Source organism: Thalassophryne amazonica, chromosome 5 (assembly GCF_902500255.1).
Source record: "Thalassophryne amazonica chromosome 5, fThaAma1.1, whole genome shotgun sequence".
Taxonomy (NCBI): domain Eukaryota; kingdom Metazoa; phylum Chordata; class Actinopteri; order Batrachoidiformes; family Batrachoididae; genus Thalassophryne; species Thalassophryne amazonica.
Window position 1 is genome coordinate 108,097,620 of NC_047107.1, and position 27,631 is coordinate 108,125,250.

A 27,631-nucleotide genomic window follows, 5' to 3' on the forward strand; every position below is an offset into this window, starting at 1 on the left:
CATTTATTTGAAATATCACAGCTTCTACTGAAAGCTGCTCATTCAGCTCAGCTCACTAACACAGCAAGTGTGCACAGAGGCTGTGGACTTTGGTTTCTTTGCCATAATATTGATTGAGGTGGATGGATGAAAGAAAAGTTGCACTTTAACTCAAGAATTCAATTAACAATAACATTTTGTTCCAAAAAGTACAAAACATTTCATTTCACAGCTGAAATAAGGTGCAGCAAGTCAAGTGTTAAGAGTTTTATTTTTACTTCCACCAATGAAGCTGGAGGTTACGTTTTCAACCATTTGTTTTTGAACAGCCCGGAGCCCACAATTTTTCATAAATCATTATGAAATTTTTACTGACGACTCATCTCCTGATAGGCAAGAAGTGATTCAATGTTCAAGGCCATAGGTCAAATGTCAAAGTCAGGAAAACTCCTTGTCTTTAACATTTTCCAAAATTCATAACTCTGTCAAAAAAGAAAATGTCTTTCATATAAGCATTAAGTAGGATTGTATCTTTTATCGATTGGCGAAGTTTGATCTGGATCTGATCTAGATTACTGGTTTTATGGCCATTTAAATTAAAACCCCATTTAATGTATATTTTACATTATATCTTAAATGTGACTCAATCACTCTCATAATTGAAAGTGATGTGCAGACTGACACTCACTGTCACCTGACAAAGTTTGATCCAGATCTGATCTGGTTTGTGGATTTTGTGGACATATGAATTTGAAGTTGAAAAGCCCATTTGGTGTACATTTTGCATTATATCTCAATCAGAAGTGTTCATTTTTCTGTTATGGATTTACCTACACCACCAAAACTGGATGAAGGATCCAATTTTATGCCTGTTTTTCCATCTTCTAGTTATCAGTCAGTCATTTAAACCCATCCTCAATTTACTTTTTATTCCTTATTAAATCAAATCACATGGCACAAAAGTTTTAAACAAGAGCTGTGCAACGCGCGGTATACACCCCCGACTTTATGTGAAGTTGGTGTATGGTTTTATAGAAGTAATAATGAAGTCTGGAAATGATTTCTAGAATGAAAGACTAGTGGTATAGGGTCTGTTTGTATAGTGAAAGTTTGCAGCTTTTCAATTGGCGTGTGGTATTCTCAACCCCATTTTTCAAAAGGATACTTCCTCTAGACTTTCCTAATTCACTACCAAGCAACAGATCCAATCATACAAGGCATTCTTTAGACACTGCACTGAAAGTAAAATCAAGATGGCGCCCGTGGCAGACATACGCCAATTGACAACCAAGAAATAACTTCAGTCAGACAAGGTTTTCTTGAATTGTTGTGCAGAAATGAAAATCAAGACAGCATCCGTAGCAGCCATATTACATCACAGATGATGGCAGTTTTCAAAAGGAACCGATCTGTAGCCTCCCCAAACACACCACTTGATTGTGATGTATTTGTGATTGTGGTGTCTGACTGAAACCTCAATGGCTCCAATCAGACAAGGTGTTCTTTAGTTACTGTGTGGAAACAAAAGGTTGACATACAGACACTTGGAGAGGGTGAAAACATAATGTCCCCCAACTTTGTTGAGTGGGGGCATTAAAAAAAAAAACAAAAAACACACCTTACAGAATTTCCACTAGTGGTCTCATTCATATATGTGTATTGCATTGCTTCAAAACCACAACCAGGTGGTGTATGTCCTATGTTTACATTCTTGTTGATCACACCTGCTAGATGTACATAAAGTAATGGGTTGCAGGATGAAGAAAATGGCTTCAGAATTAAATCTTGGAAGATATCATAAAGAAACAAAACAAACTGAATTTCATGTATAAATAGCATCCCGATAATGGAGCGGGCACCTTTAAAATGTCACTATTTGAGTCCTAAAATCATGCTGCATGTCAGTCCACCTACCTTTCATCATCCTCAAAGTCATTTAGCTGCTGAGCAATCTGCCTCATCTGTTGCTTCCGCACATAGTCACGTACTCGATACATGGCAGCATCGCGGCACAGCTCTCGCAGATCGCTGCCAGAATAACCTTCTGTCTGCTCAGCGATCTCTTTTAGATTAATGGCATTGCTCATCTACAGATGAAAGATCAGGGACACAAAAAGAGACAGAGATATAATGGATCATTCATTTTGTTTTCTGCTTACGTAAAAACTGTATGTGGGTTTCCAAATTTATTTAGATTTGACAAACATTACGTGAAGCTAAAATAAAAACGGAATCTTACGTTTTCTCCTGCCAAGATCAGTCGCAGGATTTCTTGTCTCTGTCTTGCATTCTGGAAAAAGACAGGCTTTTGTTATATGAAAGAAATAGGTTGGATCTCATACTAAAAATACAATGCACGAGTCACTAAAATAAAAACTAAACTAACAATAATCAGAGATGACTGAAAAAAAACGGAGAATGAGAACTAAATCTGCCTCAGATTATCAACTTCATGACTTGTTAGGATTTAAATACTGTTACTCCAGTTTGGCACTCGATTTTGTACTTATCACTGTGTGTGTTTGTGGGGTGGTGGATGTGGCACAATGCAGCACAAGCACATGCTCCCAGACCCGACCTAACTGTTAGGTACCAAATGGGGCCTGTTAGATTGTGTTGAATTATGTCCAGAGACACATCAAACATGGCCAAAATATTATAGCTGAAGTTCTCAGGTATGTTTCTGCTGGTGCCGGTTTCTGCAAACGTCAAGTCATTCCAATGGTACTAAAAAAATCTTTTGAAAAGACTTAATAACAGAGGGGCTACAGACCCTTATTTCAGGGTGAAACACAGATGTACGTAAGTAAAAGCACCCACAGGTTTTTTTAAACCAGAAAATGAAGGAGCAGCACCCTCATACTTTCAGTGAGTGCCCTCTTGACCAAATGCCAATTTATTTTTAGATGCCATTCATAATATGCTATTTACACAGCATGCAATCCTCCAGAGAAGGACCTTTTTCTTTTCTATAATTACTCCAGACGGCCAGATGGCTTATACTGCTTTGATGTGGCATAGCTCCGACAGAGTGCATTGCCACATTGGATCATGCTGTTTATGCCCACATATTCTTGCAAGATTTCCACATAGCTGATTCTTATATCAAATAACATACTATAGAAAAAGATTCTCATGGCCTTGGAAAGTACACTTTTATCAAAGAAGTTCAAAGAGAACTTAGAAAAGTGCATTCTTTACTGTAAACAATGTGTCACCTTTCAGGAAAAATACAAGAACAAAGAATAATTTTCCCCTTCAGGTAGCCTCAGAATTCACAATTTTCAAAAGCTACCCTACCATGAAATGGCAGGTACCCCATTTGGTTATTTTGCTCAGTCACATGAGTATTTGTTGCAGACACTTTAAATAAATAAATAAAATAAAATAAAATAAACACCCTGGCATCCAGTAAAAACAGTGATGTTCTCAGAATGAACCAAACTGCACAATTGCAATTTTTCAAACTCTGTTATTTAGCCTAAAATTTCTGTTGCATCACCTCAGCACAAATACTTTTGCAGTGTTTGTGTAACAGTAGTGCAATCACCTGAGAGTTTGATTTCTCCACCTACTCTAAAACTTAATGAAAAGGCTTTATATTCCATCAGTGGAATTGCACAGCGTATTTTAAGCATGTGTAGCACGGAGAGAGTCAGTGTGAGCTGATTCTTCCAGCACACTGTGTGTACTGACACAACACAAAGACCAGTCCCATTACACTGGTCTCAGACTAAATGAGTGTTTCTCATCATCCCTACATCTTCAACTGCTTATCCAGGAATGGATCGCAGAGGCGACAGCTCCAGCAGGGGGACCCCAAACTTCCCTTTCCCTGAACACATTAATCACCGCTGACTGGGGGATACCAAGGCGTTCCCAGGCCAGTGTGGAGATATATCCTCTCCACCTAGTAGTCCTGGGTCTTCCCTGGGTTCTCCTTCCAGATGTAGGAAAGTGCCTGGAACACCTCCCTACAGAGGCAACCAGGGGGCATCCTTACCAGATCCACGAACCACCTCAGTTGGCTCCTTTCAAAGTGAATGAGCTGTGGCTCTATTCAGAGCTACTCACAAATGACCAAGCTTCTCACCCTATCTATAAGGGAGACACCAGCTACACTCCTGAGGCAATCCATTTGGGCTACTTGTACCCACGATCTAGTTCTTTCGGTCATGACCCTCTCATGACCACAGATGAGAGGAGGAATAAAGATTGACCAGTAGCTTGAGAGCTTCGCCTTTTGGCTCAGCTTCGTTTTCATCACAACAATACAGTAGAATGAATGCAACACCGCCCTTGCTGTGCCGATTCTTCGGCCAATCTCACACTCCATTGTCCCCACACTTGTGAACAACACCCGAGGTACATGAACTCCTTCACTTGGGCAAGATCTCATTCCCTAACTGGAGTTGGCAATCCATTGGTTTCCTGCTGAGCACCACGGCCTCAGATTTAGAGGTGCTGAGCCTCATCCCAGCCGCTTCACACACTGCTACGAATCAACCCAGTCAAGGCCGATGAAGCAAACAGGACCAGATCATCTGCAGAAAGCAGTGATGAGACCCTGACCCCACCAAAGACCATCCTCACCCCAACTATGCCTCGGCATCCTGCCCATGAATATCGCAAACAGGAATGGTGACAGCCTTGGCGGAGGCCAACCCCCGCTGGAAACGAGTCCGACTTAAGCATGGTTTACACATAGACGGTTTTGTCGGCAAGTAGTACGTAGACCGAAGTTCGCAGTAGTCCTGGCTGTTTTCGCGGTGGAAAGGGGCGGAGCATTTCGCCGGAGTTTTGAGTAGAGGTGCACCGATCAGGATTTTTTAGGCCGATCACCGAAATTTTGATCGGCCGATACCAATCAAGTACATATTTGGATCATGCCCAAAATAAGAATATAGGTCTAATGTATAGGACTATTTTTGCATTCAAACTTAATGATGAAAACAAAAAACATGCATTCAAATAAAGACACTAGAATAAACTGCCAACTTTTGTTTTATTACACTGACTTTGTTTGTTCTACCAGCAAGCTTTTCTTTTCCATGTTGCTCAGGTTACAGCCTACAGAACGTTGAGAATGTAAAATACAACCCTCATTCTATGGGGTTAAAATTGTCTCATTAATATTTGTAAATGCACACAGGGTGATCTACAAATAATCATTGATTTGCAAATGTGTTCAGATATCCACAAATACAAATTTCATATTTGTAACTTGTAAATTGGTCTTTGCAAATAATGTTGTAATTTAATAATAAAAATAATAATAATTTGCAAATATAAAACTTAATTTGTAAAAAAAAAAAAAAAAAAAAAAAAAAAAAAAAAATTACATATGTAAAACTGGAAATGGTATTTGTGAATTGAGTTTCAGCATTTGTGGATCACCAATTACATGCATTCATCGCTTTCCTCTGTGATGTCATTTTGAGACATTCTTTTCCCGAAATCCACAGATCCACAAACAAATGCCTACTGATTCACAAATACACACTCACGCACACTGGATATCCACTAGATGGCAGTGTGGTTCCATTCATTACACAGCAGTCTATTTAGATCTCTCAGAGCCATTTGACTCATTTTGACTTCTGATATGAGCTGGACGGACATGGACTACATTACATGATGGTGACTGCTCTCCTTGTCCGTCCAGCTCATATCAGAAGTCAAAATGAGTTTGCGTCACAGAGGAAAGCAAAAACAAAAACAAACAAAATGGTGTTTCACTTTGAAGTTATATATTCAGACTGGACTATCATTCTAACTTGACTCATCAGAGAGCCGCGCAGCGTTTGGAGCTGTGTGAACAGAACAGAGGACGATTCTCATTTCTTTCTCGCAACAAGACAGGAGTCCCAGTTAGTAACTTTAATCCGCACAAACATGACTCACGATTGACATATTCATGGATGAAAGTGGTGAAAAACAAAAAAAAGCTGAAACCTAAAATTACCCCCCAACACCACCCACACGAAAATGCTTCAATTCTAGAAGCTCTGAAATGCAATCTGGGACTATTCCAGATGATAAACTGGAGTGAGTGCAGCATCCATTTAGTGAGAAAATCAAAACAACTTTCCTTATTAAAATTAATTCCAGTAGTATTCTGCTCTTACTAGGATGCAGCAGTTTTCTAGTTTGCCAGATAGTTCTGGAGAAAATCACTGAAGAAATTAACATATTGAAAATATGGTTTGACCGAAACAAACTGTCATTAAACTTAAATAAGACAGGGATGAAATGGAGGTGTAAGAGACACTAGGTGTGCACAGGAAACACTTATTTATTTCTGTATGTATGTATTTATTTATTTATGTATGTTCATTATTAGTTGCTATTATATATTTTCTGTTTTGTTTCTATTCAGGTTCTTTTTGTCTCTTTCTCTAAAATTGTATATAATAAGCATTAGATTATTAATATATAAACAAAAATAAATTTAAGAAATATTACAATTTGAAAACAAATGCACCCAAACGTGATGACAGCTGCAATTGCTTAATGCTAAGTTTTAACACTGAAAATGCCAGAGACATGCTAAGGAGTTAGCATCGCTACCGTTTTTAAGTTATAAAATACATCTATCAACTGTTTCAGAAGACCATAACAGGTCGGTTTAACATAGAAAAGGTAAATAATACTCACAGATGTATGCTCTTTAGGGTTTTAGCGGGGGAAAATTAAGCGAAAGAAAGAAAGTATAAATGAAGCAACAGATCAAAGCATTGCTTCAATCTGCGAACCACTGCTTCGATTGGTTCAAGGTTCAGAGCAAACCCATGCTGCAGAAAAGTTGATCACGGACCCGCTGCAGGGTCTGTAATCAATGTAGAGAAATGATCATTTTCCTGACAAACACCCCCCAAAACAACTGTGCACTGTTGTGATCGGTCCTTTTGCCGATCACCGATCAAACCGATCAAGGCGTGATCGGCCGATAATGATCGGTGGCCGATCGATCGGTGCACCTCTAGTTTTGAGCGCCGTACTAGCCGCAAATACGCGGATAAAACGCCGCTAAATCCGCCGAATAAAGCGGCGTTTTGACGCCATAAGCATCCGGCACACATCAGGCAACGGGGGTTAATACCCAGTTCTATCCTTTACAATCGCAGCTTAAGACGTGCGTGATAATGGCGGTGTTCTGCTGCCGCCGATAATGCCCTGTGTACCGCTGGATTTATCCAGGCAAATCCTGCGTTACTCCAGGAACTTTTGCATATAGGCACCGCCCCCAGAGTATAATAGGCTGAAGCAGCTGTCACTGCAGGGGGAGGGAGATCATACTCAGCCTTTTCTTCTCTTTCCTTTTCCCCTCCTCAACGTGTTGCTCGTCTTCACCACAGGGCTACCCTCTGCTTCTGAACCAGACCTCTTGGTAAGTCCTTGCCGCTGCCAATTTTCTTTTAGGAGGCATACTGGAGCTTCTCTGCAAAAATATCTGGAGCTGGCCGCGAGTGAGAGGCCTGCATGCAGCGCGCTAGCGTTTTTATATTGACCACCGCTTATCGGCCGTTTGGAATGCCGTTAACCGGGAGGTGGCATTTAGAACGGCGTACTGTCCGCTAGCGCCGCCGTTTTGTCTGCCTCTGTCGCCGGTTAAAACGCCCTTGAGGACGCCGATGTGGGCTCTACCGCCGTTTTACACGCCGTTGATTAGGGATACAACGCCGGCCGCCAATTATGGCGGTGTAAACTGTGACACTACAGGAAGGGGCAGGATGAAACGGCGATTAAAAAGTATCAAACGCCGTTGTTCGCGTTGTCTCCGTCGTCACGTGAATTCTCCGGGAGCGGTCCCGGAATTATTCGACATGTTGAATCATTTTTTCGACGATTCCAGGTAAAGCCGGAACTAAGCCATGCCCCCTAGTGCCGGCGTTAACAACGGCGTGTGAGCCTTAAGACGGCCATAAACTCTTCCGGGAGCTCTTACAGTCTATGTGTAAACGGGGCTTTACTACCGAGAACCTGAACATAGCTCTCGCTTTGTGAGTACAGATTTTCTTTGTTTTCCTCTTCTGAGGTGCCTCACAGTCCACCAGAAGCACCTTGATGCTGACTGAAAGATCTTTTCTGTGGTTACTCTGAACTCCTCCCACACCCACTGCTTTGCCTCCCACACAGCAGAGGCTACTGCCCATCCGGCTTATCAGTACCTTGCAACTACCTCCGGAGTCCTCCAGAGACATCTCAGAAGGACTCCTTCAGACGGACGGCTTCCCTGATGACCGGTGTCCACAACAGCGTTCGAGGGTTGCTGCCCCTTGTGGCACCGAAGACTTTCAAGCCACACCTCCCCACTGCAGCTTCAGCAATGGAAGCTTTGAACAATGCCCATTCTGGTTCAATGCCCCCGACCTCCACAGGGATGACAGAAAAGTGCCGTAGGAGGTGTGAGTTGAAGACCTGTTGGACAGTGGGCTCCTCCAAACATTCCCAGTTCACCCGCACTATCCGTTTGGGTTTACCAGGTCTGTCCAAAGTCCTCCGCCACCCTCTGATCCAACTCAACACCACATGCTGATCAGTTGACAGATCTGCTCCTCTCTTCACTCAAGTGTCCAGATCATGCAGCCCCAGATCAGATGATATGATCACAAAATCAATCATCGATCCTCCGCCTAGGGTGCTCTAGTACCATGTACACTCATGAGGATACCTATGTTTGAACATGGTGTTTGTTATTGACAGTCCATGACTAGCACAGAAGACCAATAAAAAACGACTGCTTGGGTTTATATCAGGGAGGCTGCTCCTCCCAGTCACGCCTCTCCAGGGGCCTCATGTACAAAGACGCGTGGATTACCTACTAAAACTTGGCATATGTCAAAACCCAGAAACTGGCATAAGCACAAAAATATCCAGATGTATCAAAGTGTGCATGTTCCGTTTGTACAGTCCACTGAATGTGGATTTGAACACACATGCACACACCATGCAACTCCCTTTCCATGCCCCTATTTAAATATTCAAATCCATGTAAATAGACTCTGGGAGCTGGGAATTCCCTTGCATCAGATCAGTCAACATGAACACAAAAAAGAAATTAGAAATGAATGAATGAGTGAGTTTATTCGACACACAATTCAACAATAACAACAAAAAACTCATAAGAAACAACTCTACAATGAACATGTGTGACCAAAAGGGTGAGGGCAGAAGCAAAGCTTATAAATACCCACTCCTTATATTATAAAAATAAGAACTATGCATGCACACATAAACACAATTTCATAAATGCACATCTACACACACATACATACATGTGTGAACACACATGCACACACATACATAGATATATACATGCATACATATACACACACCCATGACAACCCATGATACCAAAAAAGCATGCAATGAACTCAAATTTACAAAACCCAACCAGACAAACAATGGCACACAACACACAAGCCCGAAAGCAATAACAAAAATCAATAAACCTAAGTCTTCACACTATAACAAGCAATTGTATTATTCTTGCTATGTCTTTTAAAGCCTACTAAAGTACCAAGTACTTTAATATTGTCAGGACAGTTTTTCCAGATGTTCCACCTTTAACAGAAACACAATGATTTTTGCAGTTGTTGAATTCCTTAATTTCTCAAAAATAAAATTCCTCTCCAATTGTAACTGGAGTCCCTCAGTTTAAACAGATCCTAGACATGTTGTGGGGACAGTTTATTTTTAACTTTATACATAATTTGGATTGTGATGTAATCAACCAAGTCCCAGAATTTTAGAACATGGAAAAAGGCAAACATTAGATTTGTTGGCTCGCAATATGATTTGTTCCAGATAATTCTTATAGCTTTCTTTTGCAACAAAAATATTGGATTAGTACTAGTTTTATATGCATTTCCCCATACCTCAATACAGTAGGTCATATATGAAACAAACAATGAATGATATAAAGATTTAAACAGTGGTATCACTTTTGCTAATTTCATTCTGAAAGGAAATTTCCCAGTCACCCGCAACTTGTCATTAGTGACAAGTTACAAATATCCGTGAAAGGTTTAACAATACAATCAATATTTTTAATCAAAAACACATCACAGTTATTAGTATCAATTGATTTTTCCCCTTGAGTTTGTGAACAATGTCAATTATTTTGTATTTATCAGTTTCTTTAATGAACACTGAATCCTGAATTTATTAATTTTTCTCTGTAATCTAAAGAGCACGGTCCGGTAAATACAATTGAATTTGCAAAATTTTTACCCATATTAACAAAGTAATCATTGAAGTGATCTGCTATAGCTTTATTTCCCTTAACAACTGTATCAGTATTTGTGCAAAAAAGGCAGGATATTCTTTAACAACTTTTTTTTTTCTTATTTATGATTTCATTTAAAAGCTTCCATTCAAGTACCCTTAATGTTCGTTTAATTTTTTCCAAATAAATCACTATAATACTAACTGACAAAATTGTATAATGTTAGTTTGTATGTTTTTATATGCGTTATATCTTTTCTCAGCATCAATTATACCGAGTGTGTGCTACAGATGACTGGAAATGAAGTGGAGACACACAGGGATAGTTTACCTTCTCAAATGTAATAAACATGAAACGGTAAGCGAGTTAGTGGGAGTGTGTGCGTGTGAGGCTGAAACACTGTGGGTTCAGGGCAGCACACACACAGTGACATTAAAAGGACATGTCGCACCAAAATCATAATTTAGATTTAGGCTATTCGTGACCATCCGATGATCCACTGGGATTACTTTGTGCACTTCCGTGACCTGTTCCAAAGTATGCGGCATTCGCAACAAACAAAGTACTCGTGAGTACTCGAGTGTTTCCGACAGCCGTGTCCCCCACTGGAGGCCCATGCAGGACACCATTCAGGGACTCCAAGAAAGCAGAATACTCCAAATTACTGTTTGGTGCATATGCACAAACAACAGAGTTTTCCCCTTCACCACCCAAACGTGCAGGGAGGTGATCTTCTTATCTACCAGGTGAAACTCCAATGTAGCGGCGCTCAGCCGGGGACTCATGAGCATCCCCACACCTGCTCGTCACCTCACACCCTGGGCAACGCCAGAGAAGAAGAAGGTCCAACCCCTATCAAGGAGAGTGGTTCCGGAACTGAGGCTGTCCGTGGAGGTGAGGCCCACCAGATCTAACTGGTAGTGCTCTACCTCCCGCAAAAGCTCCGGCTCTTTCCCCAACAGCGAGGTGACGTTCCATACCCCCAGAGCTAATCTCTGCTGCCTGGGTGTGGTCTGTCGAGGTCCTCAACTTTCACTGCCACCAATGGGACAGCACACCTGACCCATGCGGGTGGAGAGCCCACAGGGTGGAGATGGTAAGTCCAAGTAGCCTTTTCGGCTTGTGCCCAACTGGGCAACGTGGCAAGCCCGGGCCACCAGGCACACGCTGATGGGCCCTCTGTCCAGGCCTGGCCCCAGACAGGGGCCCTGGGCTTCCTACGGGGTGGGGTCACGTTTCCTCTTCCATTTTCCATGGAGTCATTGCGAACCATTCATAGACTGGCCTTTCGCCTGAGACCAATTTGTCATGGGAGACCCTACCAGGAGCAGGAAGGCTCCAGACAACACAGCTCTCGGTTCATAGGGGCACACAAACCTCTCCAACACGATAAGGTGATGGTTCCCGAAGACGGTTTCTCAGCCCTGATCCCCAAAAACCATCAGCACTGCACATTTTCCATCTCTGGTGCACCAACACCTGGCAAACGAAATCTGTCACAGCTCCTGATTGGCAAGACACACCTAAATGAGCTAATCAGGTGCGGGTGGAGCAGGAAGAGATGGAAAAATGTGCAGTGCTGCTCTGTGTGCACATCTTACTGGCAATCCAATGTGGAAAGCGGTGGGCATCCTCCTCAGAATAGCGGCATCTACATCCTGTGGCCGGTTTGTTGCTCCCATCACCATCACCTACAATCACAGAAATCACACTGAATTCCTGTTCACACTTTATTGATAGAAACATGTCCCTCATAAACTCGGATTAGAAAAGGTACAGCATCACATGGACAGTGGCACTTTTCAAGTAGTAGGTACCAGCAAAACAAAATCCAGCATTTCACTATAAAGAGAAACCTCAGTCTAAGGTCTGGTAAAAAAACAAAACAAAAAAAAAACCCAAAAAAAAAACACGAACTTGCAACCTGAAGTTCATTTAAATGCTTCTGATAATAAAGAGATGCTAAAAGATTTCTGATGCTGTGACTTGCTGGCTATGCTACCAGTGTGTTGTGTGCAAACCAACCATTACACAGAAACATCCAACTTCACATTAGCAAGGTCAAATCATCAAGATAAAATCACAACCTTTGAAACAATCTCAATTTGACCAATAAACACCTTATCAGAATACACCATTTGCTTGCAAACAAATTCAACAGGTTCATTTGTAGTTGGGTTGGAATTCTCTTGTAGTAACTGGCTCCACAAGCCATCTTGTACCCTGCCTCAAATAAGTTAAAATTTATTAAATTAAAGTGAGTGTATGTGTAGTTTTTATACAAAATGCCAGTTTTCCTTACAAGCGCATCAGACAAATTCAACAAACTGAATGAAATGGTTTCTCTACATCAAGGATATGGAAAAAGTAGAGTTTCCAGGTTTCCAATCATCCAGGTTAACGATAGAAATATACTCTGGAGCAAGTGGTCATCTATTTAGTCTTCATGGTATTCCCAATATGCACTCTTATAGGAAAGTAGACTTTACAGTAAAACAAAGTAGGTCGCTTTTGTTTGTTTAGTTGTTGAAAACTACTCATCTCCAGGGGATCATTGGGTGTGAGGCACAAATTTGAGGGTCAACTCTGAACACGCTGAATGTTATGTAAAGCAGCGGTTCCCAACCTCCAACCCCCCTACCGCCATTTGTACCTATGGAAAAGCTGAGGCCCCTTCACCCAGCCCGTGAAATACCGCGCATACCTTCCAGGCACAAACGCTGCACAAGAATGGAGGTGATTCATTCCAATTTTTGGTTTTTTTGGGGTTTTTTTTGTTTTTTTTTTTTGTTGCTAAAAACAAAGAAAAATCACTAAAATTGATATAACTTTAAGTTATATTACGCCTCCCCCTCCCTTCACTTTGGTTCATCCAAACAAAAACAGCGATCTTTTAATTACTCTTGAATAACCAGTAAGTACATTATTATGGCTTTATGCAAAATGTCTACATCTAATTTTGACAACCTCAGAGTAGACAAAAACTCATGACAACACTGTGCGGCTCATATGATGCCTAGATGTTACTGTATAGTGCTCTGAGATAATTTGGTGCAGTGTAAAATCAACTGGACTGAATCCAAGCAAACCCAATGATTGCAGCAAATGACACTGAAATATAGTGTAATTTGAAAATATGCAACCATTTTAATTCAAGGTTTATTGGGTTAACTGTTAAATGTGATAAAGGCATGCTGGCTGTTACCTGGCTGCCTGTGGAAGTCTGTAGGCCATCCCACAGGCTCATGAATTGGGCCTTCATCATGGCTGTAGCCTCATGATCCAGGTTGGAGCGATTCCTTAGAAATGAATCTGAAAGACCAGAGAAAGCAAAAAAACATCAAAGTACGAAGACATAATAACACCATTTGCAGAGCAACATGACAAATTGAAAGGAAATGTCTTTTAAAGACCAACATTATTTGATGAAATTAACAGTTTATCCCACAGAAGAGGGGAAAAGATGAAAGAAGATAATTGTAAATTAGACTGTTAGACACATTACATTTATTATCTACCATGAATCTTTAATGAGACTTCGGTGCACACAAACACAAAAATATTCAGATCTGAAAGATCTAACAATGTCAAGAGACAAAAAGAGGCCATGAAAACCCCTCAGAATGACATGAAATTCATTTTAACATAAAATAGGGTGTGCATTATGTTTCAAAACTCACAGATGTTACAAAGTGGTTGATATAACTGGAGTGCTCACTTTCCTTCGGCTTTGAGCTGCCAAATCTGTCTGATATTCAAAGGTCTACAAAGAGCAGATCTGAAAATCTCAACACAACTTAAACAAATAAATAAACTGCATCTTTACAAACATGTTGCTTCTGAATATTTTGGAGGACTAAAATTACAATCAAATACACTTATTTTGCCCCAGCACCATTAAATAAAGCAAAGGGCAAAGATAACTAAAATAATTAAAACTCAGCAACATTATCTCTAGCATGCTAAAAGCTCCATGGCGGAATTAAAGGGGTATATTATCCACATTCTCAATCAGATAAAAAAACAAAACAAAAACAAAAAAAAAAAACATAAAAGATTCTAGTCATTCTTTAAATGGAAAGGAGCTGCTGCTTGCTCAGCCTTCCCCTCAGAGACTGGCAAACCCCTTTTCCTCTCAGAAACAGTCTGGGTGGGTTATACACAACAGAGACGAGCTCAATGAGCAGCACACAGAGGCAGCAGGAGTCCAGCAACATCCTGCCATTACATCACAAGCCGTTTCAGGACCAAATTTTGCCTTGAGTGGCAGAAACATGGGAAATCACGGGGGCCTGCTCAGCAGAGTTGGCAGCGTCAACCGATGTCTTTGTGGCAGAATCATCACAAACCTGAAGACAATGTCTGACTTTGATGCGCTGGTCCTCATCCAGGTGAAAGTTTAAAACCACTGTTTTGTAGGTTTCCAAGAGCGACACTCACCGATCTCATCAATGAAGATGATGCAGGGTTGGATTTTGACGGCCAATGAGAAGACGGCAGCTGTCAGCTTCTGTGATTCTCCGTACCACTTATCTGTCAGTGAAGATGTCTGCAGATTGATGAAGTGGCATCCTGAAGCTTTAGCTGTTGCCTTGGCGATCATAGTTTTTCCACAGCCAGGGGGACCATACAATAAAACACCTGAAAAGGCAAGGGGGGAAAAAAAAAATCTAATCAGATCAATACAAAATTTCACTTGAACAACATTTCAAAAGAAGAAGTATTAGATGATGTACTGCTGTACCTTTAGGAGGCTGAAAGAGTTTGGATCCAGCTAAGAGGTGCCTCTTCTGAAAGGGCAGGATGACCGTGTCTTGCAGCTCACTGATAACCTCATCTAGGCCGGCTATCTCTCTCCATGACACCTGCAGGAACACACTGTATTGTGAAATCTAAATTGTTGTGCAACTTCATCTTTTTAAGACTGAGGATTGTTACCGTCATTGACTGTGGAACAACGAGGTGAGACGCGATGTTCATTTCATACTCTGTAAGTTTGACCCCCTCAATGCCGAGCCTCTTCATCAGCTGTTCTGCCTGGAAAGAAAAGACACTTCAGGAAAACAAACAAATATATCAAATCATCTGGCACAACCCACGGTGTAAGTGGAAAAAGAACAGGGCTTAAACAATTGACATAACAGACAGAACTGATAATAATTGACTAATATTTTAAAAGAGAATTAATCATTTCAACCAGTAGGAATACTGTATCTGAGGAGCCTGACAGAGCACATGTCATCAGTCAAAAAGGAATGTTGCAGGCAAAGAGTGGAGACACCAAAGCATGGGAATCATTTAAAAAAAAAAATGCAGTCATGTTGGAGCATCTGAAAAAGAAAAAACTAGGACTAGGAACATCAAAAGTGAAAACAGTGCAGTAGAGCTACAGTAGCTCACTACAGTTCAGTTGGTTAGCTAGCAGCTAGAATACCAGTTCCAAAAATGGGCATGTGTTAGCAAAGTCTTTAACATGTCAAGATGTAATCAAATTGTTACAGCAAGTGACAATGGCTACATACTCATACTTGCTTGCTATACAGAAGCCAAAACGTAGTATGCCACAATTCATAGGGTATCTGAATACTCAGTACGTATTTAGTCGTAGTTGACTGGGACCCAGATTATCTACTACCTTCACAGTGTGCACACGGGCAGCACTCTGTTACCCCCATGATGCAGCTGGAGCCCGTTGACCAAACACGAACTCATTCATTCATTTCCTGCCACTGATCCGGGTCACAGTGGCAGTAAACCAAGCAGCTTATCCTCCACTTCCCTATCCTCGGCCACATCCTCAAACTCTTCTTGGGGATCCTGAGGCTTTCCCCAACCAGCTGGTAGATATAATCCCCTCCAGTCTGTCCTCTGTTCAGCCAAGACTGTGAGACCATGGGACTTAAGGTTACTAGCTATGAACTGGGTATGCAGTACATCTGGAAAGGATTCCCAGGACTTCACTTTTGCCACATTTTATGTTACAGCCTTATTCCAAAATGGAGTAAATTAATTTTTCCCCCTCAAAATTTTACACACAACACCCCATAATGACAACAAGAAAAAAAGTTTTTTTTCCCAATTATATATATATATATATATATATATATATATATATATATATATATATATATATTAAAACAACTAAGAAAACACGTACGCAAGTATTCACACCCTGTGCTCAATACTTTGTTAATGCACCTTTGGCAGCAATTACAGCCTCAAGTCTTCTTGAATATGAAGCCACAAGCTTGGTACACCTATCTTTGGGCAGTTTTTCAAATTCCTCTTTGCAGCACCTCTCAAGCTCCATCAGGTTGCATGGGGAGTGTCAGCGCACAGCCATTTTCAGATCTCTCAAGAGATGTTCAATCACATTCTAGCTGTACCACTTAAGGACATTCACAGAGTTGTCCTGAAGCCACTCCTTTGATAGCTTGGCTGTGTGCTTAGGGTCATTGTCCTGCTGAAAGATGAACCCCAGTCTGAGTTCAAGAGCGCTCTGGAGCAGGTTTTCATCAAGGATGTCTCTGTACATTGCTGCATTCATCTTTCCCTCAATCCTGACGAGTCTCCTAGTTCCTGCTGCTGAAAAACATCCCCACAGCATTATGCTGCCACCACCATGCTTCACTGTAGGGATGGTGCCTGGTTTCCTCCAAACATGATGCCTGGCATTCACACCAAAAGAGTTCAATATTTGTCACAACAGACCACAGAATTTTGTTTCTCATGGTCTGAGAGTCCTTCAGGTGCCTTTTGTCAAACTCCAGGTGGACTGCCATGTGCCTTTTACTAAGGAGTGGCTTCCATCTAGTCACTCTACCATACAGGCTTGATTGGTGGATTACAGCAGAGATGTTTGTCCTGCTGGAAGATTCTCCTCTCTCCACAGAGGAATGCTGGAGCTCTGGCAGAGTGACCATCGGGTTCTTGATCACCTCCCTGACTAACCCCCAATCTCGATTCTCTTTTGTACCCCTACCCCTACGCCTACTCCTTTAAAACAAGGGGTAAGGCGAAGGGGTATGCCTCTAGCCCTATGAATTGAGACACCCCTCCGCCTTAGGAGAAAAAAAACTGCCCGTGTCAATCTGCCGTCTTCACTGTTTGTTAACATGGCAATTGAAATGCAACTTGTTGCAGTAGCCTGTTTGCTCTTTTTATTTTCTCACCTTTCTGGATAAAGGCAAAGAAATAGAAGAAGTTGCAGATTTCTTTGATGCATCGCAATCATGTCATGTTAATTTAATTAATTTGTAATTTATAATAATAATAATAATAATTAATAGTAATAATTAATTAGTAACTGGTTGTTAACAATACTAATAATAATCTAATAGTAATTTAATATTATTTGATTAATCATTAATTGATTGATCAGTAATTAATGAATTAGTGATTATCCATCCATCCATCCATTTTCTTCCGCTTTATCCGGAGTCGGGTCGCGGGGGCAGAAGCTCAAGCAAAGCCGCCCAGACCTCGCGATCCACACACACCTCCCCCAGCTCCTCCGGGGGAACCCCAAGGCGTTCCCAAGCCAGCTGAGAGATGGAGTCCCTCCAGAGTGTCCTGGGTCTTAAAATAATTTCTAATAATAATTTATTAATTTATATAGCGCCAAATCACAACTAATCGCCTCAAGGCGCTTCACAAACATCATTTAAAAGCAGAATAAAAGCAGAATAAAAAAAAAAAAATAATAAAAATAAAATAAATAAAATAAAATAAATAAATAAAATAAAATAAAAAATACAAATACAATAAAGTTTTAAACATAAATAAGTAAAATGAATAAAAAAAAAGACACACAATCATATAAAATACTAATGATAAAACAGGAAAACAGTTTATTTAAAATAAACACGAAATATATCAGCCTGTGTGCAATGAATGTATACATTATACAAGTTTCACTTTTTGAATAGAATTACTGAAATAAATCAACTTTTTCTTGATATTCTAATTATATGATCAGCACCTGAATGTATGTTATGGGCTGCATCTATTTCTGTTAACCTTGTATTTCTTTTTCAAATTCTCCCATTTTTTGCATCCAGCCCTATTTCCTTCAGAAATTTCCTTGACAAATAATAGCAGTCTATTAGGACGTCAGGTTATGTGTTACACATATACGTGTGTGTATATATTTTCCAACTTATTCCCATTAATGAAACTTCTCATTTTCTGCCTGAAAGCTTATTAGGTGACGAGTGTGCTCAGGGCTCCCTGTTTGTTTACAAAATACACACGTGTTACAGACCTTGAAATCCAACAGCAGGGATTGATATTATCCAAAGATTTATGAACATACAAAATTAACGTGCTTATCCTTTATCATGATTTTCTCCGTTGTGACATATGAAAGTGTCTTATTGTAGCGTTCGTGTGTACGAGGTCTATTAGAAAAGAAACCAACCTTTTTATTTTTTCAAAAACTATATGGATTTGAATCACGTGTGATTGCGTCAGACAAGCTTGAACCCTCGTGCGCATAGTGAGTTTTTTCACGCCTGTCGGTTGCGTCATTCGCCTGTGAGCAGGCTTTGAGTGAGCACTGGTCCACCCCCCTCGTCGGAATTCCTTTGTCTGACTTCTTCCTGAGAGACTGGCGCTTTGCTTGATCAAAATTTTTTCTGAAACTGTAAGGCACATCCAAGTGGACACCATTCGAGACATTCAGACGGTTTTCGGTGAAAATTTTAACGGCTGATGAGAGATTAAGGAGTGTTACTATCGCTTTAAGGACAGCCCACGGCGCCGGACGGTGCACTGCGCCCCGAGCTGCCGTCGTCAGCCTGTTTCGAGCTGAAAACTTCCAAATTTAAGCCTCTGTTGACCCAGGACATCGTGAGAGAACAGAGAAGTTTCAGAAGAGCTCGGGATCAGCAGTTTATCCAGACATTCCACTGTTAAAGGAGATTTTGTAATGAAAGACGTGCGGACAGATATGCGCGTCGGCACCCAGCCGCTCATGGCGCGGCGCCACAGCAAAACACCTCCGCTGGAAGCATTACAGGACAAGTTTGAACATGCCCAGCTGTTAAACAATTTCTCAGATACTCACTCGACTGAAAGCCATGGAAAACCGCCTGAATCTTACGAATGGTTATCAACACGGAGGTGTCTTGCTGTGGCGCCGCGCAATGAGCAGCTGGGTGCCGACGCGCGAATCCGTCCGCATGTCTTTCATTACAAAACCTCCTTTAACAGTGGAATGTCCGGATAAACTGCTGATCCCAAGCTCTTCTGAAACTTCTCTTTCTCTCACGACGTCCGGGGTCAACAGAGGCTTAAATTTAGAAGTTTTCAGCTTGAAACAGACTGACGACGGCGGCTCGGGGCGCGGCGCGCCGTCCAGCTCTGTGGGTAGTCCTTAAAGCGACAGTAACACTCTATAATCTCTCATCAGCCGTTAAAATTTTCACCGAAAACCGTCTGAATTTCTCGAATGGTGTCCACTTGGATCTGTCTCACAGTTTCTTAAAAAATGTTGATCAAGCAAAGCGTCAGTCTCTCAGGAAGAAGTCAGACAAAGGAATTCCGACGAGGAGAGTGGACCAGTGCTCACTCAAAGCCTGCTCACAGGCGAATGACGCAACCGAAAGGCGTGAAAAAACTCACGCATGCGCACGAGGGTTCAAGCTTGTCTGACGTAATCGCACGTGATTCAAATCCATATAGTTTTTGAAAAATATAAAAAGGTCGGTTTCTTTTCTAACAGACCTCATATATGCATTATAACGCCTCAGCACATGAGCGAAGTTACGATATTCTTCAGAACGACAATATACACAACATGCATCCAGCAGCATAGATGTTGCTGTCATAGGCAACTGCCTGTAAAGTTGTTTTTTGACAAGTTATAACTTTCTAAACAGCGTAATTTCTAATAAAAGCCGCTTCATTTGTGCGGCTCTTTCGGCACCATGTTTGTTTTTTCAGAGACAGCAGTAAGCTCCACCTACCCCTCTAAACGGAGTGTGCATCCAGATTCACTCCAAATGGAGGGGTTTGAAGCCCTCCGCCTTCCCCTCCACCTCGCTCCAAAAAGAGAATTGAGACACCCCTCTGTCTCTCGTGCCCACGCAAAACGGAGGGGAAGGGGTAAGGGGAAGGGCCAAGTGATAGAACTGAGATTCAGCCTAAGTCCTTCTCCCCTGATTGCTCAGTTTAGAAAGGCAGCCAGCTCTAGGAAGAGTCCTGGTGGATGCAAACCTCTTCCAGGTTTTTTTTTTTTACCCTGTGCATATATCGTGAAGGTAAATGCCAAACTTTGTTCTTGCAAGACAGAACCCCTTCCATTTACAGATAATGAGGCCACTGTGCTAATTAGGACCTTCAAGAAAGCAGAAGTGTTTCTGTACCCTTGCCCAGATTTGTGCCTTATGACACTGTCAATTGTGCGACCTTATATGTAGACAGGTGTGTGTCTTTACAAAACACATCCAACTGAGTTTACCCAAGGTGCACTCCAATTAAGCTGTAGAAACATCTCAAGGATGATCAGTGGAAACAGGATGCACCTGAGCTCAATTTTGAGCTTCATGGCAAAGGATGTGAATGCATATGTGCATGCGATTTCTTGGATTTTTAAATTTAATAAATTTGCAAAACAAAACTTTTTCACATTGTCATTATGGGATGCATGTAGAATTTTGAGAACAACTTTTTCATCCATTTTGGAATAAGGCTGTAACATAAAATTTGGAAAAAATTAAGCGCTGTGAATACTTTCTGGATGTATGATACACACACACACACACACACACACACACACACACACACACACACACACACACACACACACACACACACATATACATATATATACAGTGAGGAAAATAAGTATTTGAACACCCTGCAGTTTTGCAAGTTCTCCCACTTAGAAATCATGGAGGGGTCTGAAATTTTCATCTTAGGTGCATGTCCACTGTGAGAGACAATCTGGGAAAAAAAAAAAAAAAAAAAAAAAAAAAAAAAATCACAATGTATGATTTTTTAAAATAATTTATTTGCATGTTACTGCTGCAAATAAGTATTTGAACACCTGTGAAAATCAGTGTTAATATTTGGTACAGTAGCATTGTCTGCAATTACAGAGGTCAAACCTTTCCTGTAGTATTTTACCAGGTTTGCACACACTGCAGCAGGGATTTTTGTCCACTCATCCATACAGATCTTCTCTAGATCTTTCAGGTTTGGAGTTTCAGCTCCCTCCAATGATTTTCTATTGAGGTCAGGTCTGGAGTCTGGCCAGGCCACTCCAGGACCTTGAAATGCTTCTTACGGAGCCCCTCCTTAGTTGCCCTGGCTGTGTGTTTGGGGTCATTGTCATGCTGGAAGACCCAGCCATGACCCATCTTCAATGCCCTTACTGAAGGAAGGAGGTTGTTTGCCAAAATCTCACAATATATGACCCCATCCATCCTCCCTTCAATACGGTGCAGTCGTCATGTCCCCTTTGCAGAAGAGGACCCCCAGAGTATGATGTTTCCACCCCCATGCTTCACGGTTGGGATGGTTTTCTTGGGGTTGTTCTCATCCTTTAAACATGGTAAGTGGAGTTGATTCCAAAAAGCTCTACTCTGGTCTCATCTGACATGAGCTTCTCCCATGCCTCCTCTGGATTATCCAGATGGTCACTGGTGATCTTTAAATGATCCTAGACATGTGCTGGCTTGAGCAGGAGGACCTTGCTGCCCTGCAGGATTTTAAACCATGACAGCATCATGTGTTACTAATGTAATCTTTGTGACTGTGGTCAGCTCTCTTCAGGTCATTGACCAGGTCCTCCTGTGTAGGTCTGAGCTTTCTCAGAATCATCCTCACCCCACAAAGTGAGATCTTGCATGGAATCCCAGACCGAGGGAGATTGACAGTCATCTTGTGTTTCTTCCACTTTCTAATAAATAATCATAACAGTTGTTGTCTTCTACCAAGCTGCTTGCCTGTTGTCCTGTAGTCCATCCCAGCCTTGTGCAGGTCTACAGTTTTGTCTTTAGACAGCTCTTTGGTCTTGGCTATGGTGGACAGGTTGGAGTGTGATTGATTGAGTGTGTGAACAGGTGTCTTTTATACAGGTAATAAGTTCAAACAGGTGCAATTAATACAGGTAAAGAGTGGAGAATAAGAAGGCTTCTTAAAGAAAAATTAACAGGTCTGTGTGAGCCAGAATTCTTGCTGGTTGGTACACACACACACTATAAAAGATTGAACACTACATACCCTTTTCTTCTCTTGATTTTTCTGTTTGGAGGTCGGGTCCATGGTGTCCACAACCCATTTAATGCTGTAGTAAGTGGCAGCACCAAGAATAGTCAACCTCACCAACAAGCCCACCACTTCATTCCTGGACAAAGGCCGCAACAGGGCCTCTGTGGGTATATCTTTCAGCAACATCTCTGCTGGCCAATGTCAGCTTGTTGCCTGGATAAAGTGGAAGGAAGCAAAAGTATAAGTCCATGACAACAATATTTTTCATGCATGATACACAGTTTGGAACAACATAGCTCCTAGGATCATCCGAGTATGCAAACTCCCCCACCAGGATAAGGTGGCAGCTAGAGGGGGAGGTAATCAGCGCATAAAAAAAAAAAGAAAAACGCAGGGTGTTCAAATACTTATTTTCCTCAGTGTGTGTGTGTGTATATATATATATATATATATATATATATATAAAATTATTATTTTTTTCAATACGCTGATTACCTCCCCCTCTAGCTGCCACCTTATCCTGGTGGGGGAGTTTGCGTACTCGGATGATCCTAGGAGCTATGTTGTCGGGGGCTTTGTGACCCTTGTAGGGTCTCCCAAGGCAAACAGGTCCTAGGTGACGGGTCAGACTAAGGGCAGTTCAGAAGCTCCCATGACCAGTAAAAAAACAAAAAACAAAAAAATCAAGGACCGAGACGTCGCCTGGTATGGCGGAGCCAGGGCCCCACCCTGGAGCCAGGCCTGAGGTTGGGGCTCGCACGCGAGCGCCTGGTGGTCGGGCCTTAGCCCATGGGGCCCGGCAGGGCTCAGCCCGAAAGAACGACGTGGGCCCGCCCTCCTGTGGGTTCACCGCCTGCAGAGGGAGCCATGGAGCTTATTGCTCCCCAGCTCAGTCGCCATGTGTTGGAGTTCGAGTCGGGGACAGGTCTCTCACCGTTGTCTCGGCCTACAGGCCGAGCGGCAGTGCAGAGTATCCGACCTTGGAGTCCCTGGGAGGGGTACTAGATAGCGCTCCGACTAGGGACTCCATTGTTCTCCTGGAGGATTTCAACACCCACGTGGGCGGCGACAGTGAGACCTGGAGGGGGTGATCGGAAAGAACGGCCTCCCCGATCTGAACCTGAGTGGTGTTCAGTTGTTGGACTTCTGTGCTAGTCACAGTTTGTCCATCACGAACACCATGTTCGAGCACAGGGGTGTCCATACGTGCACGTGGCACCAGGACACCCTGAGCCAGAGGTCGATGATCGACTTTGTAGTCGTATCATCTGACCTTCAGCCACGTGTCTCGGACAATCGAGTGAAGAGAGGGGCTGAGCTGTTGACCAATCACCACCTGGTGGTGAGTTGGATCCGCTGGGAGGGGAGGAAGCCGGTCAGACCTGGCAGGCCGAAACGTATCATGAGGGTCTGCTGGGAATGACTGGCGGAACCCTCTGTCAGCGAGGTCTTCAACTCCCACCTCTGGGAGAGCTTCTCCCAAATCCTGGGGGAGATGGAGACATGGAGTCCGAGTGGACTATGTTCTCCACCTCCATTGTCGATGCGGCTGCTCATAGCTGTGGTCGCAAGGTCTCTGGTGCCTGTTGCGGCGGCAATCCCCGAACCCGGTGGTGGACGCCGGAAGTAAGGGATGCTGTCAAGCTGAAGAAGGAATCCTACTTGTCTTTGTTGGTAGGTGGGACCCCGGAGGCAGCTGACAGGTACCGGCAGGCCAAGCGTGCCGCAGCCCGTGCGGTCGCAGAGGCAAAAACCTGGGTCTGGGAGGAGTTCAGGGAGGCCATGGAGGAGCACTATCGGTCGGCCTCGAAGAAATTCTGGCAAACCGTCCGACGCCTCAGGAGGCGGAAGCAGCTCTCCACCAGCACTGTCTACGGTGCGGGTGGGGAGCTGTTGACCCTGACTGGGGATGTTGTCAGGCGGTGGAAGGAGTACTTCGAGGATCTCCTCAATCCCATCGTCATGTCTTCCGAAGAGGAAGCAGAGACTGGGGACTCAGAGGCAGACTCATCCATTACCCAGGCCGAAGTCACCGAGGTGGTTAGAAAGCTCCTTGGTGGCAAGGTTCCTGGGGTGGATGAAGTCCGTCCTGAGTACCTTAAATCTCTGGATGTTGTGAGACTGTCTTGGCTGACACACCTCTGCAACATCGCGTGGCGGTTGGGGACAGTGCCTCTGGATTGGCAGACCGGGGTGGTGGTCCCTGTTTAAGAAGGGGGACCGGAGGGTGTGTTCCAACAACAGGGGGATCACACCTTCCCGGTAAGGTCTATTCCAGAGTACTGGAGAGGAGAATTCGACCAATAGTCAAACCTCGGATTCAGGAGGAGCAGCGTGGTTTTCGTCCTGGTCGCAGCACACTGGACCAGCTCTACACTCTCCATCGGGTGCTCGAGGGTTCATGGGAGTTCGCCCAACCAGTCCACATGTGCTTTGTGGATCTGGAGAAGGCGTTCGACCATGTCCCTCGGCGCACCCTGTGGGGGGTGCTCCGGGAGTACGGGGTCCGGGGTCCTTTGCTAAGGGCTATCCAGTCCCTGTACGACCGTAGCAAGAGCTTGGTTCGCATTGCTAGTATTAAGTCAAACCTGTTTCCAGTGCACGTTGGCCTCCGCCAGGGCTGCCCTTTGTCACCGGTTCTGTTCATTATTTTTATGGACAGAATTTCTAGGTGCAGCCAGGGTGTAGAGGGGGTCTGGTTTGGGAACCACAGAATCTTGTCTCTGCTGTTTACGGACAATGTGGTTCTGTTGGTTTCATCAAATCAGGACCTTCAGCGTGGGGCGGTTTGCAGTCGAGTGTGAAGCGTCCAGGATGAAAATCAGCACCTCCAAATCCGAGGCCATGGTTCTCGACCGGAAACAGGTGGTTTGCCCTCTTCAGGTCGGTGGCGTGTCCTTGCCTCAAGTGAAGGAGTTTAAGTATCTCGGGGTCTTGTTCACGAGTGAGGGACGGATGGAGCGTGAGATCTGCAGTGATGCGGTCGCTGTATCGGACCGTCATGGTAAAGAGAGAGCTGAGTAGGGGGGCAAAGCTCTCGATTTACCAATCGATCTATGTTCCGATCCTCACCTATGGTCATGAGATTTGGCTCATGACTGAAGGAACGAGATCGCGAGTACAAGCGGCCAAGATGAGTTTTCTCTGCAGGGTGGCTGGGCACTTCCTTAGAGATAGGGTGAGGAGCTCGGTCACTCGGGAGGAGCTTGGAGTCGAGCCGCTGCTCCTCCACGTTGAAAGGAGCCAGTTGAGGTGGCTCGGGCATCTTTTCCGGATGCCCCCTGGACGCCTCGCTGGAAGGGTGTTCTGGGCATGTCCCATCGGGAGGAGGCCCCGGGGAAGACCCAGGACACGCTGGAGGGACTACGTCTCTCGGATGGCTTGGGAATGCCTTGGGGTTCCCCCGGAGGAGCTGGGGGAGGTGTGTGTAGATCAAGAGGTCTGGGCGGCTTTGCTTGAGCTGCTGCCCCCGCGACCCGACTCCGGATAAAATGGAAGAAAATGATTACACGCTGATTACATATAGGCATGTATGAGTAACATCAACAGTGACAAATTACTTGTATTTTTTCCGGTGAAGTTTGTGCAGTAACACATATTACATTTTTTGGAGTACAAGTCACACTTAAAAAAAGCCTTTTAAAGTGTAAAAACTCATATACAAAGTCAGACTGGGATATAAATCACACCCCAATTGCTGAAATATCAGCTCTTTAATTTGGGATTTTTGTGTATTGTTGTAGTGTATTTTTATTGTATTACTGGCATTCTTTTATTTATTTTTTTTGTTTAGTGCTTTGATTCCTAGGAAAGCCCCATATAAATAATAATAATAATAATAATATTAATAATAACAACAACATTTATTATTATTATTATTAGTAACAGCAGCAAAGATATGCTTTTTCAAAGCTAAGTTGCACCACACTACAAGTATGACACTAGTAAAATAAAAAAATACGACTTACAGTCCAGAAAATACGGTAGATGTAGTTAACTTTTCAATGACATTTTGTGACTACTAAATTAATCAACAACTATTTTGATAACTGATTCTATCATTACTAATTCTTTTTTAAAATCCACATTGTTTTCAACTTCATCAATAAGAATAACTTAATATCTTTAGTAGAGGTGCACCGATCATTATCGGCCGATCATGCCTTGATCGGTTTGATCGGTGATCGGCAAAATGCGCCGATCAAAAGGACCGATCACAACAGTGCAGGCAGTAGCGCAGGGAGCGCTTGGTCCTGTCATGACACGCTTTCCTCTGTGACGTAAACTCATTTTGACTTCTGATATGAGCTGGACGGACAAGAAGAGCAGTCGTCATTATCTAATGTAGTCCATGTCCGTCCAGCTCATATCAGAAGTCAAAATGAGTCAAATGGCTCTGAGAGATCTAAATCGACTGCTGTGTAATGAATGGAACCACACTGCCATCTAGTGGATATCCAGTGTGCGCGAGTGTGTATTTGTGAATCAGTAGGCATTTTGATTTTGTTTATTTTTTCATATGAGTGTAGAGGTACAGAGAGTACAAAGAAGCTTTGTTCATGTGATTTGCTTATATTATGAACTGCCATGAGACTGGAACTGACAACTAAGTTCGAAATAAAAAAATTGATTGAATTGATTGATTTGTTTGTGGATCTGTGGATTTCGCGAAAAGAATGTCTCAAAATTTAGAGGAAAGCGATAAATGCATGTAATTGGTGATCCACAAATGCTGAAACTCAATTCATAAATACAATTTCCATTTTTACAAATGTAATTTTTTTTTTTTTTTTTTTTTTTTACAAATTAAGTTTTATATTTCCAAATACATTATTTGCAAAGACCAATTTACAAGTTATAAATATTAAATTTGCATTTGTGGATATGTGAACACATTTGCAAATCAATGATTATTTGTAGATCACCCTGCGTGCATTTACAAATATTAGTGAGACAATTTTAACCCCATACGACGAGGGCTGTATTTTACATTGTCAACGTTCTGTAGGCTGTAACCGGAGCAACATGAAACATGGAAAAAAAAAGCTTGTTGGTAGAACAAAGTCAGTGTAATAAAACAAAAGTTGGCAGTTTATTCTAGTGTCTTTATTTGAATGCATGTTTTTTGTTTTCATCATTAAGTTTTAATGCAAAAATAGTCCTATACATTAGACCTATACGAGTATTCTTATTTTGGGCATGATC

General features: G+C 42.6%; 1 protein-coding gene across 2 annotated transcripts in view; it reads right to left on the reverse strand.

The window, feature by feature from the left end:
* The window catches only part of atad1a (ATPase family AAA domain containing 1a), a 79,079-nt gene that overhangs the window by 3,737 nt on the left and 47,711 nt on the right, over positions 1 to 27,631 (reverse strand). The window contains exons 2-9 of one of the 2 annotated variants that reach the window (XM_034171076.1): positions 22,439 to 22,639; positions 15,149 to 15,247; positions 14,955 to 15,075; positions 14,651 to 14,851; positions 13,416 to 13,522; positions 11,812 to 11,901; positions 2,219 to 2,269; positions 1,894 to 2,066 (exon numbers count right to left, since the gene is read on the reverse strand). In XM_034171076.1, the coding sequence (XP_034026967.1) occupies positions 1,894 to 2,066; positions 2,219 to 2,269; positions 11,812 to 11,901; positions 13,416 to 13,522; positions 14,651 to 14,851; positions 14,955 to 15,075; positions 15,149 to 15,247; positions 22,439 to 22,612 (1,016 nt within the window). In that variant the 5' untranslated portion in view covers positions 22,613 to 22,639. The remainder of the gene's footprint in view (positions 1 to 1,893; positions 2,067 to 2,218; positions 2,270 to 11,811; positions 11,902 to 13,415; positions 13,523 to 14,650; positions 14,852 to 14,954; positions 15,076 to 15,148; positions 15,248 to 22,438; positions 22,640 to 27,631) is intronic. The other variant, XM_034171077.1, reaches the window with a different exon arrangement.